The sequence below is a fragment of the Leopardus geoffroyi genome, chromosome X (assembly GCF_018350155.1).
Source record: "Leopardus geoffroyi isolate Oge1 chromosome X, O.geoffroyi_Oge1_pat1.0, whole genome shotgun sequence".
NCBI lineage: Eukaryota > Metazoa > Chordata > Mammalia > Carnivora > Felidae > Leopardus > Leopardus geoffroyi.
The window spans coordinates 38,856,845-38,873,044 of record NC_059343.1 but is presented as its reverse complement, the minus strand read 5'-3'; the positions used below and the strand labels follow the sequence as shown (position 1 = coordinate 38,873,044).

General features: G+C 47.5%; 1 protein-coding gene across 1 annotated transcript in view; it reads left to right on the top strand.

Moving 5' to 3' along the window:
* The window catches only part of EFHC2 (EF-hand domain containing 2), a 204,845-nt gene extending 189,778 nt beyond the window's left edge, over positions 1-15,067 (top strand). Inside the window, exon 15 of the mRNA XM_045471272.1 lies at positions 14,340-15,067. Within this exon, the coding sequence (XP_045327228.1) occupies positions 14,340-14,441 (102 nt within the window). The 3' untranslated portion in view covers positions 14,442-15,067. The remainder of the gene's footprint in view (positions 1-14,339) is intronic.
* Positions 15,068-16,200: the final 1,133 nt, after the last annotated feature.

Genomic DNA, 16,200 nt, shown 5'->3' with positions numbered 1-16,200 from the left:
TTTCCTGATGACCGGGCTAATGATCTTTGGGTACGACAATTAAGAAAGACTTTTTTCATAGCAACTCAGCATGCGCATATACAGTGGAACAAAAGTTTCACGAATCAGTACTATTCTAACTACGCGTCGCGCGATGTGTTACTTTCTTTCTCTTTTCCTTCTTCCCTCGTTTCCTTTTCTTGCCTCTCTCCCCCCACCCCCCTTCTTTCTCTCTTTTGAGTGCAGTTTGTGACCCGTTAAGTTGATTTAAGGGCCCAGAAAAGGATCACCGCCCACACTGGAAGAGAAGCCACCAGGCGGGAAGGCCAAAGATTCGCTCTCCCCTTAGCCACCCCTCCCCCATTTCATCCCTTACCCACTCTGTTGCTGGGACAGTTACTGAGCTGTGGACGTCAGGTGCCTCAGAAGTGTGGAGCAGAGGGTCTGAAACCACATGAACCCGAGTTCACATCCTTAGCTCTGTGATTGACTAAGCGGGTGACTTTGTGCAAGTTACTGAACCTTTTAGGTTTCCTCCCCTCAGAAATGGAGATGACAATAGCCCTTCCATAGGCGTGGTTGTGAGGGTTGAGGGTGGTACACATGAGGCCCATGTCACCACACCTGTCCCATAGTAAGGGCTTAAATGTTAGCTATTATTATTGTTTATAAAATGGAGAGGTCTTGGGGCGCCTGGTGGCTCAGTCGGTTAAGCGTGTGACTTCGGCTCAGGTCATGATCTCACGGTTCGTGAGTTCAAGCCCCGCATTGGGCTCTGTGCTGATGGCTCAGAGCCTGGAGCCTATTTCGGATTCTGTGTCTCCTGCTCTCTCTGCCCCTCCCCTGCTCATTCTCGGTCTCTCTCTCTCTCTCTCTCTCTCAAAAATAAATAAACATTAAAAAAGAAAACAAAGTGGAGAGGTCTTAACTTTCTCAGGTGAAGGGGCCGGGCCTTGAGCACTCAGCTTCCAAGGCTATGGTCAGTGATTCCACCCTTAAAGGTAGGAGAACCACAACAGGAAGGTGGCATCAGAAAAAGGGCCTATGCTCCAGCAGTGGGCTCGTCCAGTTGTTACTTATGTGCCATGAGACTTTACTCTTTGGGTCTCTTATCAACTCTGCTGACCAAGCCTGGGAGCGGGTTCTGTCCGTGGGAGGCATTTGCGAGGGGCCATTCCTTTTTCACCAGTTTTAAAAAGAACCTAGGTATGAAATGGTACCAGTTTGACTTCGTCATGAGAACGTAACTAGATCCCAGAGCCCACAGTGCTCTGGTATTCCTAAGCTTGTTATTGTTGCGTAAGGAGGATATAAGATAGCTTGGGAATGTTACCAGTGAGTCTATAATCTCATGTGAAAATATTTAGCGCGAATGGGTTGAGCATAATATTGCAGAGTTGATACAGCACCATCAGTAGTGAGAAGTCCAGGATCTCCTGAACCCTGTAAGTGTGCTGACATGTTAATATCCAGTAATGCCCTGAGATGCTCAGGTCAGAGCCTGTCACAGGTTGGGTTCTCCAAGAAGCAGGTGGAGTTGAATGCGCAGGGTGTTTATTTGGGAGTGTTCTTGGGCTCGATACGTATGAAAGGGAGAGGAAGGATACAGGAGCGGGCAGACGGAACAGTTGAGGCAACCCACGGGGAGCTCTGGAACTAGAATGGCCTTTCCGAGCTGTCCCGAGTTGGGCCACAATGGCTTGGCCTTTATCCTTTATCCCTGTGGGTTGCTTTAGGAAGGGGTATGACCTTGGATAACGTGGCTCCTTGCAGCCAAGCTAGCGCTTAAGCTGAGGCCATCCCTGCAGGGGACTCTCAGCAGCTGGGCCACCAAGTCCTTCCTCAAGGAGGTCCTGGATGGTACCTCAAAGCTTGGCGACGAGCTATTCTTGAAGCTCTTGTTTTTTGTTTTTATTAAAAATAATTGACATACAATATTGTATTCGTTTCAGGCGTATAATATAGTGATTCGACACTCATACACATTGCCAAATGGTCACCTAGTTACCATCTCTCTGTCACCATCCAGTGTTATTGACTGTATGCCCTCTGCTGTACGTTACGTCCCTGCCGTAGTTATTTTATAACTGGAAGATTGCACCTTTTAATTCCCTTCACCTACTTCATCCGTCCCCCATTTCCTACCCGCTTCGGCAACCATCAGTTTGTTCTCTGTAGCTATGAGTCTGTTTCTGTTTTGTTCGTTTGGTTAGTCTTTAGATTCCACATATGAGTGGAGTCGTGACGGTATTCCTCTTTCTCTGTCTGACTTATTTCACTTGGCGTAGTGCCCTCGAGGTCCATCTGTGTTGTCACAAATGGCAAGGTTTCCTTCTCTTTTTTTTATGGCTGAATAATATTGTACGTACAGACCACGGTTTCTTTATGTGTTCGTTCATCGATGGATGCCTTGTCTGTTTCCACGCCTTGGCTATTTTAAATACTGCTGCAATGAAACATAGGGGTGCATATGTCTTTTCAAATTAGGGTTTTCATTTTTCTTCCAACAAATACCTAGAAGTGGAATTGCTGGGTCGTAGGGCAGTTCTATTTTTAATTTTTTGAGGAACCTCCACACTGTTTTCCAGGGCGGCTGCACCAGTTTGCATTCCTCCCCGCAGTGTATTTCCTCCATGTTCTTGCCAGTGCTGTTATTTCTTACCTGTTTAATTGATTTATTTATTTTAGAGAGAGAGTGTGTGAGCAGGGGAGAGGGGCAGTGGGAGAGAGAGAGAGAATCTCCCATCAGGCTCTGCACTTATAGGCGGAGCCCAACGTGGGGCTTGATCTCACAACCCTGGGATCGTGACCTGAGCCGAAATCAAGAGTCAGACACTTAACCTAAGACTGAGCCACCCAGGCACCCTACCCCTCCTGTCTTTTTAAAAAAATTTTTTTAACATTTTATTTTATTTTTTGAAATAGAGAGAGAGAGAGAGAGAGCGTGAGCAAGGGAGGGGCAGAGAGAGAGGGAAACACAGAATCGGAAGCAGGCTCCGGGCTCTGAGCTGTCAGCACAGGGCCCGACACGGGGCTCGAACCCACAAACCGCGAGATCCTGACCTGAGCTGAAGTCGGACGCCCAACCGACGACCCTTTTAAAGTTTATTTTTGAGAGAGACAGAGAAAGTTCGAGTGGGGGAGAGGCAGGAAGAGAGGGAGAATCTGAAGCAGGCTCCTCGCAGAGCCCAACACGGGGCCGGAACCCACAAAACCGTGAGATCGTGACCTGAGCCGAAATCGAGAGTTGGTGGCTCAGTCGATTGAGCTACCCAGGTGCCCCTCCTCTGCCCGGCTTTTGATATTGGGTTTTATTTTTAATTTTTTTTTTTCAACGTTTATTTATTTTTGGGACAGAGAGAGACAGAGCATGAACGGGGGAGGGTCAGAGAGAGAGGGAGACACAGAATCAGAAACAGGCTCCAGGCTCTGAGCCATCAGCCCAGAGCCCGACGCGGGGCTCGAACTCACGGACCACGAGATCGTGACCTGGCCGAAGTCAGACGCTTAACCGACTGCGCCACCCAGGCGCCCCTGATATTGGGTTTTATGAGTGCTTTCTATATTTTGGATATTAACCCCTTATCAGATGCATCATTTGCAAATGTGTGCTCCCATTCAGTAGATTGCCTTTTCGTTTTGTTGTTGGTTTCCTCTGCCGTGTAAAAGTTTTTTAGTGTGATGTCATCCCACTTGTTTATTTTTGCTTTTATTGTCCTTGAAGCCTTTGGTGACCGTTCTTGGTATCAACTGGGGGCCTGGCAGTGTGGCACAGCCCCCTCCCCGGCCCTGCTTCCCTGTCATTGCCTGATCTCTTACCCATGGCAGGGAATTAACAGGAGAGCAGTTAACGCTGGAAGAAGCCAGGAGGAGTCAGATCAGTTGTGTAGATCTGTGGGGACCCAGTTGGGCAGAGAAGGCCTCTCCCTTAGAGCTTTGAGGACAGCCAGCATATTTGGGGGATCTGCCATAGCCGGGAAGTCCCGGGCGGGACTTCAGGACAAGATCCACCGGGTTGTGGGGGCGGCGCCTGGGTGACACGGTTGGTTGAGTGCGCACCTCTTGATACCGGCTCAGGTCATGATCTCAGGGTCATGGGTTCGAGCCCCACATCAGGCTCCATGCTGAGTGTGGAGCCCGCTTGGGATTCTCTCTCTCTCCCCGCCCCCATCCCCCTCTCTCCCTTTCCCCCAACCGGGGGAACCTGCATATCTTTACTCCTGTGCTGAACATTGTCCGCGACACGATCTCTTCCCTTAACTGGGGGGCCTTGCCGAGAAATGCAAAGGGACTTCCTGGCTGACGAAAGCCGAGCAGGCCTCAGTACTACTACTGATTCCACAGCCAAAATCCTTTCTGTGTCCATGTTGATGGACGGGATGGATGGTCAGGGTACGTACGGGTTTGGGGCACCTTCCCAGTCTACCCTGATTAAACCGCCATGTGGGGGAGTGGCCAGAAAAGGGGAACAGGACCAGTGGCTTCAGCCAGCGGGGGGCTGAGTAGGAGGGTGGTCTGGGACAGGGGATGGGAGAGGCGGGGCCTCTCTCCCAAGCAGAGAGCACAGTGATGGGGCGTCCTGAAGTGAGCACTGTCCAGCCATCAGGGGGAAGCCGGCAGTCGGCAGGCTTGAACTGACAAGCCTTGAGCCCCTCCCGGGGGGCCAGAGCTGGCTACGTCCCCACACCGGTGAGGTTCCAGCAGGGACCAGACACCGCACACTCAGAGGAGTCACGGACACGGATTTAGCGAAGGGTCTATGGACAGAGGAGCGGATAGGGTTACAGGACCCAGTCAGGGCAGCGGAGCACTCAGGGACCAGCAAGGGAGGGAAACCTTTACTATCCCTCGGTCTGATTCTTGGAGCCCAGGGGAGGAGCCGGCAGAAGGTGCGGGGAGGGGAAGTGGAATCAATACCCTGATCTCTTGGTGCTGCCCATTGGCTGGACCCACCCAGCAGCAGCCACAGAACGAGGAAGCTCGGGGTATGATGCAATCCACAGAGGTTGGCCTCCCAGGGCAGTGAGCAGGGTGAAAAGGGCAGAAAATGGATCTTCTGGGGGCAAAAAGAGAAGGAGCCTGCACAGTCCGTTGCCAGAATACAGACTTGGGCTCGGGCGAACCATCCTCCCAGCCAGGGGATAAGGCTAGGTCCAGACAGCAGCTCCTGGGGCTTGGTCTGCTGGATGGGAGGACTGGTCCCCCAGACTCGGGTGGGGCTCCCCTGCATGTGATGGTCAGTTAGCTGGTCTCCGCCCATAGGGCTGGGGTCCGATAACAAACAAGCAAAATTGACAAAGAGGACTGTGGTCTGGGGCTAGGCTAGCTGCGATCAGTCCCGCTGCCCTTTGGTGAGAGACCTTCCTACGTGGATGGGTGTTACTCCCCGTGACCGTGACGGTGGCCTGTGGCCTGCATTCTCAGGAGTTCCTTGGCGAGGCCTCTGCCTGGCTCCCACGGCAGCCCACGGTGAGCCCATGAGGCTGTAACTTAACGCTCGCTCCATTATGTGGCTGTCTGCGGTCTCAGCACGTTGCCCTGGCGTGGTCAAGGCCTGGAGACCCCATTTCCGTTCTGTTGTGCTAAATCGGTCCTCATATAAGCTTTATAACTTTTGCCCCGTGTGACTGGCGTCTTATCTTTTGACATTTCTGAGAAACATTGTATGTGGCTTCATTTTACGAGCGCTGTAACTGCCGAAGCGTTAGCAATCGACCCTAAAGCCCTCGCTTGCCGCAACGGGATGATCTTCTAGCCTTGGCAGTGGGGAGTGGGGACCAGTCGGGTGCACCTTGGGATACATCTTTGGACACCCCGGTTGTTGAGAATCTTCTTCGGGTGTTTGGAGGGTGGGGTATCCTGTGACGTTTTATTGTCCCACTCTCGAGCGAAACTAAGTATCACTCCCAATTTATAGATTGGAAGCTGAGACTCCAAGGCATCCCGAAAGGTGAAGACTAAACTAACTGAAGTTAGGGGCCTGGTGCCAACCTTTTAAATAAGCAGTTATTTCTAGAATCCGAGGTTGAATTTAACAGTTGAAATGAAAGACTATTAGTCATGCTCCTTGGAGTTTAAAAAGTAGCTGACAGACACATGCCGGTTGCCCAACGCAAAACGGTAACCTGGCAGGGAAGGGTCCTGCCAGAATCCGCTTTGGTTTGAAGCGTTGGGTGATGTCTCCTTTAATTGCCTGCAGAAGCCTACAGCTCAGCTGAGACCCAAGTCTTCTTGAAAACTCTTTTTACCCTGCAATGCGGTTTTAAGGAAAGGTTTCTTGTTTAAAGGCCACACCTATGTTTTAGCTACACTCAGATGGCCATTCTTGCAAAGATTTGTGTAGGACAGTGGAAGCAATTGGGAAATATTGGCATGGTGGCGAACACAGAAACGGGCGGGAATAGAAGCAAGCCCTCCAGGCTTTCTAGGTGAGCTTTTCCCTGTGTTATCAGAATGCTCTGGACCATCTCACCAAGTATTTGCAAAATCTCCTCCCCAGATTTCAGTTTGATTTACTGAACTTTAATTGTCTTTGCAATTTTCTCAACTTAACTCAATTAGTTCTGAGGTCATGTCAACCTATTAGAAGGCAGTAAATTTAGGAAAAGCACCATTTCAATCCCATACGTGCTACTGGACTGGTCTACAAATTCATAGCTATTTCCCACAGAAACGTCTTTTTTTTTTTTGAGTAAGCGGAGGGGAATAACAGAGTGAAATCACTAACATGACTCCATCAGCCTTACATTTGGGAGGAATAAAAATAACCTTGTTTCAGTGAAGCGTGGAATTTAATTGGCTCCCGATCTTTTCCCCTCATGCATCTGGTGGCCGGTACTACAGTAGAAAATTTTAAACTAGAAGGAGACATAATCCAATTAAATTTCCTTTTAAAAATGTCAAAGCAAATAAATCCAGAGCCCAGGAGCTCACACACAGCTCTGCTATTCTCACTGGGCAGCTGCCGCTTACTGGGTTTCTAGCCAGTGCCATCTTTGCTTCAAGGGCGTATGATTTTTACAGATCGGCAGCTCCTTTTTTCCGCCATTGATGAACAAGTAATTTATTGCCAACTTGTCTGACTTGCAAGCCAGCTTGCAAGCAAACTTGGAGGCGGTTCCCAGCCTAAAATTTCAGCGTCACGATTTTGCGTCATTGTTGAGTTTCACTCTGCATATCATGGCTGTTCCTTCTTCTAGCAAATACTGTTTATGCTCCAGGTGGAACCGAATTCTGTTTCGAGATTTGGGCGCAGTCTCTGGAATTATCTGGAAGTTTGTCAGGAAGTTGCTCGGTTCCAAGCTGTGCTGTGACTTTCGTAGACACTATTAATTTTGGTAAATACCAAAGTGCAGAGCGTCTTTGTGTGACTTCCTCTAGAACCCGACTTGGAGACCAGGATTTGAGTGTAGATAGATTTGGGGGGCAGGGGCAGGAAGCAAAAGGGACACTATCAAGGGGGTGGGGAATGAAGGGCAGGGCATTTCTCAAACTAGTGACACATTTTGGTGACTGGAACTTAATGCCTCTGGGAAACTGAGGGATCCCGTGGCCTAGATGTACCTTAGTGTTTGCCCCCACTCCCCAAAGTGCAAGGGAGTTGCGGTATTCATCCATCAGCTCCCATCAGTCATGGATGAAGGCTACTTCTGAAGCGGGGGGAAAAGAACGAATTCACAGGCCCTTGTGGCCTGTCACAGGGGCGGCTAAGGTGGGCCTCCGAGGCCAAAGAAAAGTTTTCGCGCAAAAGAACGCAGGTGCTGGTGGTCGGAAGTCAGGCTGGGGCGTGCCAAAGTGGAAGGGTCCGGAGGGGCGCTGGCAGACCCTGCTACGTACGGATATTTCAGATCTGGAATGGGAAGCGTCGGCTGCTGTGGATGAGCTCTCCTGCTGGAGGCTTCCCATGCTCGTATTTCCACCTAAAAACTTACGTGCATTGCTGGGAATACGATAATCTGGAGTTTTCTTCTCATCTTGTAGTATAGCGTGAATAAAAGGTCAGTGAACACGAAGAGTATTTTTACTCACTGCCCAGATTGTCGTATTATGTAACGTAGAACATTTGTGGATTTATTAGAGCAATTAGGTGGCGGGAGTGTGGGGTTTCTCGTGTCTCCCAAGACCTCTTTATTTTGCAAAGAGACGGCCCAGGGGACTCCTTTCGATGGACCCCAGTTACAGGCAAAACTATGAAGAAGATTCCTTTTCCCTCTACTCTATTGATGCCTCTCCTCCCCCTGAGTTTCTTCAGTCTTAGGTCCCGCTTCCCACCCTCCTCTGGATCTCAATTTAATTTCTGTCGATCCATTTAAACTAGTACCTGTGAAAATCTCCCTAGGCTTGGGGGTTGGCTACAATTCTGGCACCAATTCCAATGTGTGGAGGTTTTGCCCTACACCAAGCAACTCTTGACATCAGCTGGGGGTCCTGCAATTCGACTCTGTTCAGTCGTGATCTACTTGGAGAAAGCATCAGATCCCAGTGGGTGTATCACCTGTGCTTCTGGTCAACTGGCTATAGACGGGAGGTTCCCACAACCCCCTCCTTGGGTTCGGTTAATTTGCTAGAGCAGCTCACAGAACTCAGAGAACCGTTTTACTTACTTGATCACTTGTTTCTTATAAAAGGATATAGGGGCGGCCTGGGTGGGTCGGTTGGTTAACCTCCGACTCTCGATTTCAGCTCAGGTCATGATCTCACGGTTTGTGGGTTTGAGCCCCGCGTCAGGCTCTGCACTTAATGGCATGGGACCTGCTTAGGATTCTCTGTCTTCCTCTCTCTCTGCCCCTCGCACTTGCTTTCTCTCTCTCTCTCTCCCCCTCTCAAAAATAAATAAACATTAAAAAAAAAAAAAGGATATAACCCCAAACAGCCAGGGGGCAGAGATGCATAGGGCAAGGTAGGGGGGACAGGCAGGGAGCTTCCACGCCCTCTCTGGCCACCCTCCTCACATCTCCACGTGCTCACCAACCCAGAAGCTCTCCAATCCCCATCCTCTTGGGTTCTTACAGAGGCTCATTACAAAGGCGTGATTGATTATTAAATCATTGGCCATTGGTGATTGAACTCGACCTCCAGCTCTGTCCCTGGAGGTCAGGGGGAGAATAGAAATGACAGTTCCAACCCTCTGATTACAAGGTCTGTTCGCCTAGCAACCAGCCCCCCCTGTCCTTAGGTGCTTTTCCAAAATGTCTCATTAACCTAAGACACCTTATCACTCTCATCACTTAGGAAGTTTCAAGGGTTTTAGGAGCCGTGTGCTAGAAACAGGGACAAAGACCAAATATACATTGTCTTATTATGGATCACAGTATCATATTGGCAGTGAATGGATCCCGGGTTCCTCAACCACTGCAAACATTGCCTGTGGCACTTGCCAGGTATTTGGGCAGAAAAAGTCACTCCCACTTGGATCCTAGAGAATAGTGACAAAGGGAAACCAAATGGAGGGAAGTGGTTTTGACTCTAGAGAGAGAGCATAGCGGGGAGGGGGCCGTAAAGAAAGCACTGCTTGAGCCATGGAGTAAAGAAATGGACTCTTGTGCCTTTTCATCTTAAATTATCCTTCATTTCAAACCCCAGGGTATTTACTTGAGCTTCATTTTGCCCAAGTCTGGCTTATGGCTAATAAGTATAATTCTCATCTCCAAATTCTTGTTTTAATGAGATGTCTGAGGACATATTGAACAGTTGAATGACTGTTGATTAAAATATATCATTTTGGGGGCGCCTGGGTGGCTCAGTCGGTTGGGCGGCCGACTTCGGCTCAGGTCACGATCTCGCGGTCCGTGAGTTCGAGCCCCGCGTCGGGCTCTGTGCTGACAGCTCAGAGCCTGGAGCCTGTTTCCGATTCTGTGTCTCCCTCTCTCTCTGACCTTCCCCCATTCATGCTCTGTCTCTCTCTGTCTCAAAAAAAATGAATAAACGTTAAAAAAAAAAAAATTTTTTTTTTAAAATAAAAAAATAAATAAAACATATCATTTTGTGTGTGTATATATATCTGCATATCACATACACACACAACGATTTACTGCTTTTTGGTGTAGGAAGGACATTTCACCGGGTTCCACGTGGCACGGATTGTACAAAATACGCCCTAGGGCTTAGTTTAGCCATCATCCATCCGAATGGCCATTTCCTTCTTCACACAGCCAGTTGGTGGTTTAGGCTCAACCTCCAGTGTCTGACAGGAGGCATTCTTGAGAAAGAACAGGAACGTCCCTTCCAGAATCACATTGTTGGGGCACCTGGGTGGCTCAGTCAGTTAAGCGTCCAACTCTTGGTTTTCGGCTCAGGCCGCGATCTCACAGCTTTGTGGGTTCCAGCCCCACATTGGGCTCCGCATGGACAGCACAGAGCCTGCTTGGGATTCTCTCTGTCTCTCTCTCTCTTTCTCTCTCTCTCCCCCCCCCTCCCCCCCCTCTCCCTGCCGCTCCCCCACTCACGCTGTCTCTGTCTGTAAATAAATATATAAACTTAAAAAGAAAAAGAATCCCATTGTTTTCGACTCAACTCCTCTTGTTGAAAACGTTAGGATCAGATGTAGCCAGGCAGGCTGAGAGCCAGCTGCTTGTAGATAGGCCCACTCCTCTCATGGGCTTTGGAGGGCAGCTCAGCAGCTAAGCAGAGCTCTGGAGCCCGCCTGCTGGGGTTACAGGCCAGGCTCCTCCTCTTAACGGGCCGTTTTCTGGACAAGCTGCTTAACCCTTCTGTCCCTCAGTTTCCCTTTCTGTAAATAGGCATCCAGATAACACCTGCCTCTTAAGGGTTTCTGTGATGGTTAAATAACTTAATACATGTAAAACACTTACAAGAGTACCTGTCACATAGCAAATATCCAGTAAATGTATAAATGCCTTAGAGATGCCAGTGCTGGGTGTTCTGATTCTGATTCTCTGTTAGCGTTATTAATCACCACAGTTTTACGTATCACCCCTATTTCAGTCACCTCCACGTCTTTGCACGGTTCTGGACTCTAGGTCCATGCTCCGTAGAACGCTGTTTACCAGAATCTTAACCTTAATGTCCTAACGGGCACCTCAAATGTTCAAAAATGTCCCAAATTGAACTTTGTTTTCCCCCTCTGATCCTTACTTCCCCACTTAAAAAAAAAAAGATGTTTATGGGGCGCCTGCGTGGCTCCGTCGGTTAAGCGTCCGACTTCGGCTCACGTCATGATCTCGTGGTTCGTGAGTTCGAGGCCCGCGTGGGGCTCTGTGCTGAGAGCTCGGAGCCTGGAACCTGCTTCGGATTCTGTGTCTCCCTCTCTCTCCCTGCCCCTTCCCCGCTCACACTCTGTCTCTCTCAAAACTAAACAAACATTAAAAAAAACAATTAAAAGTTTACAACTTCTCTCCCTGCTTTCCTTATTTTGCTTATAACATCACCCAGGGTCGAGTGTTGAGCGCCCCACATCCACCCCCCAGCCCCCCAAGTTCATGTCTACCCAGAATCTCAGAATATGAACTTATTTGGAAACGGGTCTTTGCTGATGTAATTAAGAGTTAAAAATGAGGTCATACTGGATTCAGGTGGACTCTGCATCCAGTAATTGGTGTCTTAGAACTCTCCTTACCTGTATTTGTTTACCTGTACCCTTCGTTTATAAGGACACCAGTCCTGTCGGAGTAGGGACCCACCCTACTCCAGCATGACCTCCTCTTACCTGTTTACATCTGCAGTGACCCTATTTCCAAATAAGGTCACCTAGTGAAGGTACTGTGGGTTAAGATTTCAACATGTCTTTTTTCAGAGGACACAGTTCACCCCTTAACACTACCCTTTCCTTCATCCCCGCTCCGAATCGATCACTTTCCAGGCATCCTGTGTTCTGCCGTAAAACCTTTTCGTACGTAGCTCTCATTTATCCCATCCTCAGCTCCCCTGGTTGTGGCGGAACTGCCTCTCTCTCTCTCTCTCTCTCTCTCTCTCTCATCTCTCTCTCTCATCTCTCTCTCTCTCTCATCTCTCTCTCTCTCATCTCTCTCATCTATCTATCTATCTATCTATCTATCTATCTATCTATCTATCTCCGGGATCATTGCAGTAACCTCCAAAGTGATTTTCCTCCTTCATTTCACCCAATGAGTGAATCTGACTAATTGCTGATCGGATTTCTCTGATGGAGACCCACCGGCAACTTGGCCTAACCATGGCAGGAAGTATCAACTAGCACAGAGAACCCAAAGTTTTGGCCCCATATTTTCCTCCCACCCACCTCTCTTGCCCTTGGTACTATGTATCCCAAACCACAACTGGGTTGTTCATTCTTTCTTGAAAATCGATCTTTAGGTCTGCAGGCCTTTGCTTATGCTGTTCCATATGCCCAGAAAACCCTTCCTCATTTCAGCCCCCCTGCCGAACTGGTCTTCATCCTATAAGGCCCGGCCGAAACAGTACAGGTTTGCCTTCACGATTCCATCACAGAGTTATTGGGCCCTTACCCGTGCTTCTGACGCCTTACGACTCTGGATACTGATGTAACACTAGGAAAGATACAGCACCTCTTATATAAAACAATTAACCTTGACAGTAGAAATGTAGACAGCCACAGGATATGGACTTCCTCACCCCCCCCCCCGTTGATATTAATATCAACCATTGTAACATAAATAAAATGTATGTGTGCATATCTGTGTGCATAGATTTATGTATACAAGATTTTTTGAAATCTGACACGTTTACTACTTAGATAATTAAGTTTTGTTGCCACCCAGCTCATCAAAATATTCGTAAACCTCTCTAGAGTAAAGGTATTTATTTTCTGAAATTAGAAAACCTATATACAGGGGTGCCTAGGTGCCCCTCCCCTGCTGTCTCTCTCTCTCTCTCTCTCTCTCTCTCTCTCTCTCTCAAATAAAGAAAACACATATACACAAATATACATGTGCCATATCTGTTGTATATAAAGCATATGTGTATATATATATATTTATACATCCATATAAAGTATATATAAAGTAGCTTCTCCCCAAGAGCATACTGTGAATGATTCCTGGCTCTTTTCGTTGTTAAAGAAACCGTAACCAACAAGTCAGTGTAGCTAGTTCAGATTTTAATAATTGAGTTCTCTTTTTTAACTTTTTTGCACGTTCATTATGTATTTTTGAGAGAGAAGGAGCATGAGCAGGGGGAGGGGCAGAGAGCGAGAGGGAGGCACAGAATCTGAAGCAGGCTCCAGGCTCTGAGCTGTCAGCACAGAGCCTGACGCAGGGCTCGAACCCACAAACCACGAGATCGTGACCTGAGCCAAAGTCCGACGCTTAACCGACTGGGCCACCCAGGCACCCCAGTGATTGAGCTCTTCATAAAGCATGGGGGAGTTATCACTGCAATGATGGTGCATAACAGGCCCCCCCTCCCCCAAATTTCAGTGGTTCTCCACAACAGGCATTTCGTTTTCTTGTCCGTGCACCTGTGTGGGTCAGGTGGGCTGACCCCACCTGTGTCATTTGGGGACCAGCAGCAGCTTGGGCCGTGTTCTTCTCATGGCAATGGTACATGCACGGAAGGCTGAGTCAAACCGCACGGGCTCGTTAGAGACCCTGTTTGTGGTGCACCTGCTAACATAATGCAGGCCGAAGCCAGCTGTGTGGCCAAGCCCATATCAAAGGGACAGGAAAATAGACTCCATGTATAGGAGGGTCTGCAAAGCCACATGGCAAAAAGCATGGGTGTATAATTCTAACACAGAAAGGGATGAAGTGAGCATAAGCATTCAGTCTACCACCGAGTCCTCATGATTCGAAAGTGGACAGAAATGTCTCATTTGAAAATAAGCTAGGGGCGCCTGGGTGGCGCATTCGGTTAAGCGTCCGACTTCAGCCAGGTCATGATCTCACGGTCCGTGGGTTCGAGCCCCGCGTCGGGCTCTGGGCTGATGGCTCAGAGCCTGGAGCCTGCTTCCGATTCTGTGTCTCCCTCTCTCTCTGCCCCTCCCCCGTTCATGCTCTGTCTCTCTCTGTCCCAAAAATAAATAAACGTTGAAAAAAAAAAAAAAAAGAAAAGCTATTTATCAGGGGCGCCCCGGGTGGCTCAGTCAGTTACGCATCCGACTCTCTGTTTCAGCTCAGGTCACGGTCTTACTCCTTGTGGGTTCGAGCCCCACATCCGGCTCTGTGCTAGCAGCACGGAGCCTGCTGAGGATTCTCTCCTCCTTCTCTCCCTGCCCCTCCCCCAACGCTTTCTTTCCTTCTGTCTCTCTCTCTCAAAATACATAAAGTAAATGTTAAAAAAAAAAAAAAAAAAGCGCTATTTATCAAGAGCTTATATAAACCGTAAGAAACAATTGGGTGTTGCATGTACAAACCTGCGCTTTGAAACATGGTTATAATTCTGTCCATCTTTGGTTTTTTTTCTAGAGATGTGAAGATGTCTGGCTCGGGATGCCATCACCTATTCCTGTGAAATACGTTGACTATTTTAGACTTTTAAAGGATGTATTTGGCCTAGTGGAAGAGTAACCGTATGCCAATTTTTGGTCAACTCCCTTTGATCTCCTGCTCTCGTTTTACTAAGTTTATTTCACCAGATACAATTTCATTAAAAAAAAAAAAAAGAAAAAAAAAAAGCAAGGTTCATACTGAATTGAAATCCATAGATCACAATTGATTTCCTTTTGTCGTTTTCGCATTTCAGAACATCATATTGCACGGCTGATGTGCCAGCATGATTAAAAATGCCATTTAAGGAAACGTCAAACATTTTTGCTACATGTATGATTTATTAATACCAAAGAATCTTACGGCAGTTTTCTCTCCAACATAATTTGATTTGCTACGACACAAAAAGAAAATTATTTTTGACAGCTATAGATGACAATATAAAATCAGATTACATGTGAGCAATACGTTGTGATTCTGTTAAACATTTTTTGAAATCTTTTTGACACGTGTTTATTACTTCTATAATTAAGCTTTGTAGCAACCCACCTTACCAAAATAATCCTTAAACCTCTCTAGAGTGAATGTGTTGATTTTCTGAAATCAGCAAAGCTGCGAGAAGGACTCCTGCCCTCGCCCCACAATACACACACACACACACACACACACACACACACACACACAACACGCATCACAACGCAACACACGTAAAGATTTGGGAGAGAAATCAAAACATATGCAGTGTTTATATTTTAATGCCCTTTTTATATCTAAAGTTAGCTGTTAACTTAGGAATAAGTATGACCAAAAATGTATTATGTTTAAAGTATTTAGGGATGTGAACGCGGAGGGTTTTGAGAGATCTTTTTTGGTTCATTCTCCACACACCCATACCACCCACCCCAGAGATTTAAATATTCTGATAACATGTTTCCTTCCTGCTTTTCTCTGGTTCTATTTTGATTTTTCATCCAGGCCCAAACGTTATGAGTCTCAGCCGAACTTCTGTCATGTAGCAGATATTTGATTAAAACTCATCACCATGGGCCCCCCGGGTGGCTCGGTCAGTTAGGTGTCCGACTCTTGATCTCGGGTCAGGTCGGGATCTCACAGTTCATGGGTTCGAGCCCCACGTTGGGCTCTGCACTGACAGCATGAAGCCTGCTTGGGATTCTCTCTCTCTCTCTCTCTCTCTCTCTCTCTCTCTGCCCTTCCCCTGCATGCACTCTCTCAAATAAATAAAACATTAAAAAAACCCTCATAACCGTGGACCTCTGGGAATTCCTCATGAGAAGTTTGCCCCAGTTCACTCCATTCTTCAGTGTTGGGTGTGTAGCATAAGTGAGTTGCCTGTGTCCTCAGAGACCATGGAAGCCTATGGAAAAGGGGCTTCAACGTCTACCTTTCAGGGACTGTTGCGGCGTCTTGCCTAGAAATAAGCTGGCTTCTTGGCACGCAGATATACCCATTTGGTCGACAACAATGGCCCTTTCTTTTCTTTTTTTTAAATTGAAGTTAATCAACTATTGCTATATATAAACCTAGGGTCATTCTACCTTTGCCATTGTTAGACCCCATAGGACTTTCCAATAAACTAGAATACTCAATGTCTATATGAGGACCACTTACCCATAAAATCTAATTTTGACTACTTGATTTTTATTCCAGTTTTTTTTTTTTTTCAAGGCAACTGACAGTCACTTTAAGATTTTTCATTCCCCAGAGAGCAAGCTTTTAGAAGGATGACACTTTCCTGGAACTTTCCAGGCTGACACATTTGTCACTTACCTGTTCAACTCTTCAGTCAGTTGTCTTTTCCTGCGAGATTTTAAATATGTAG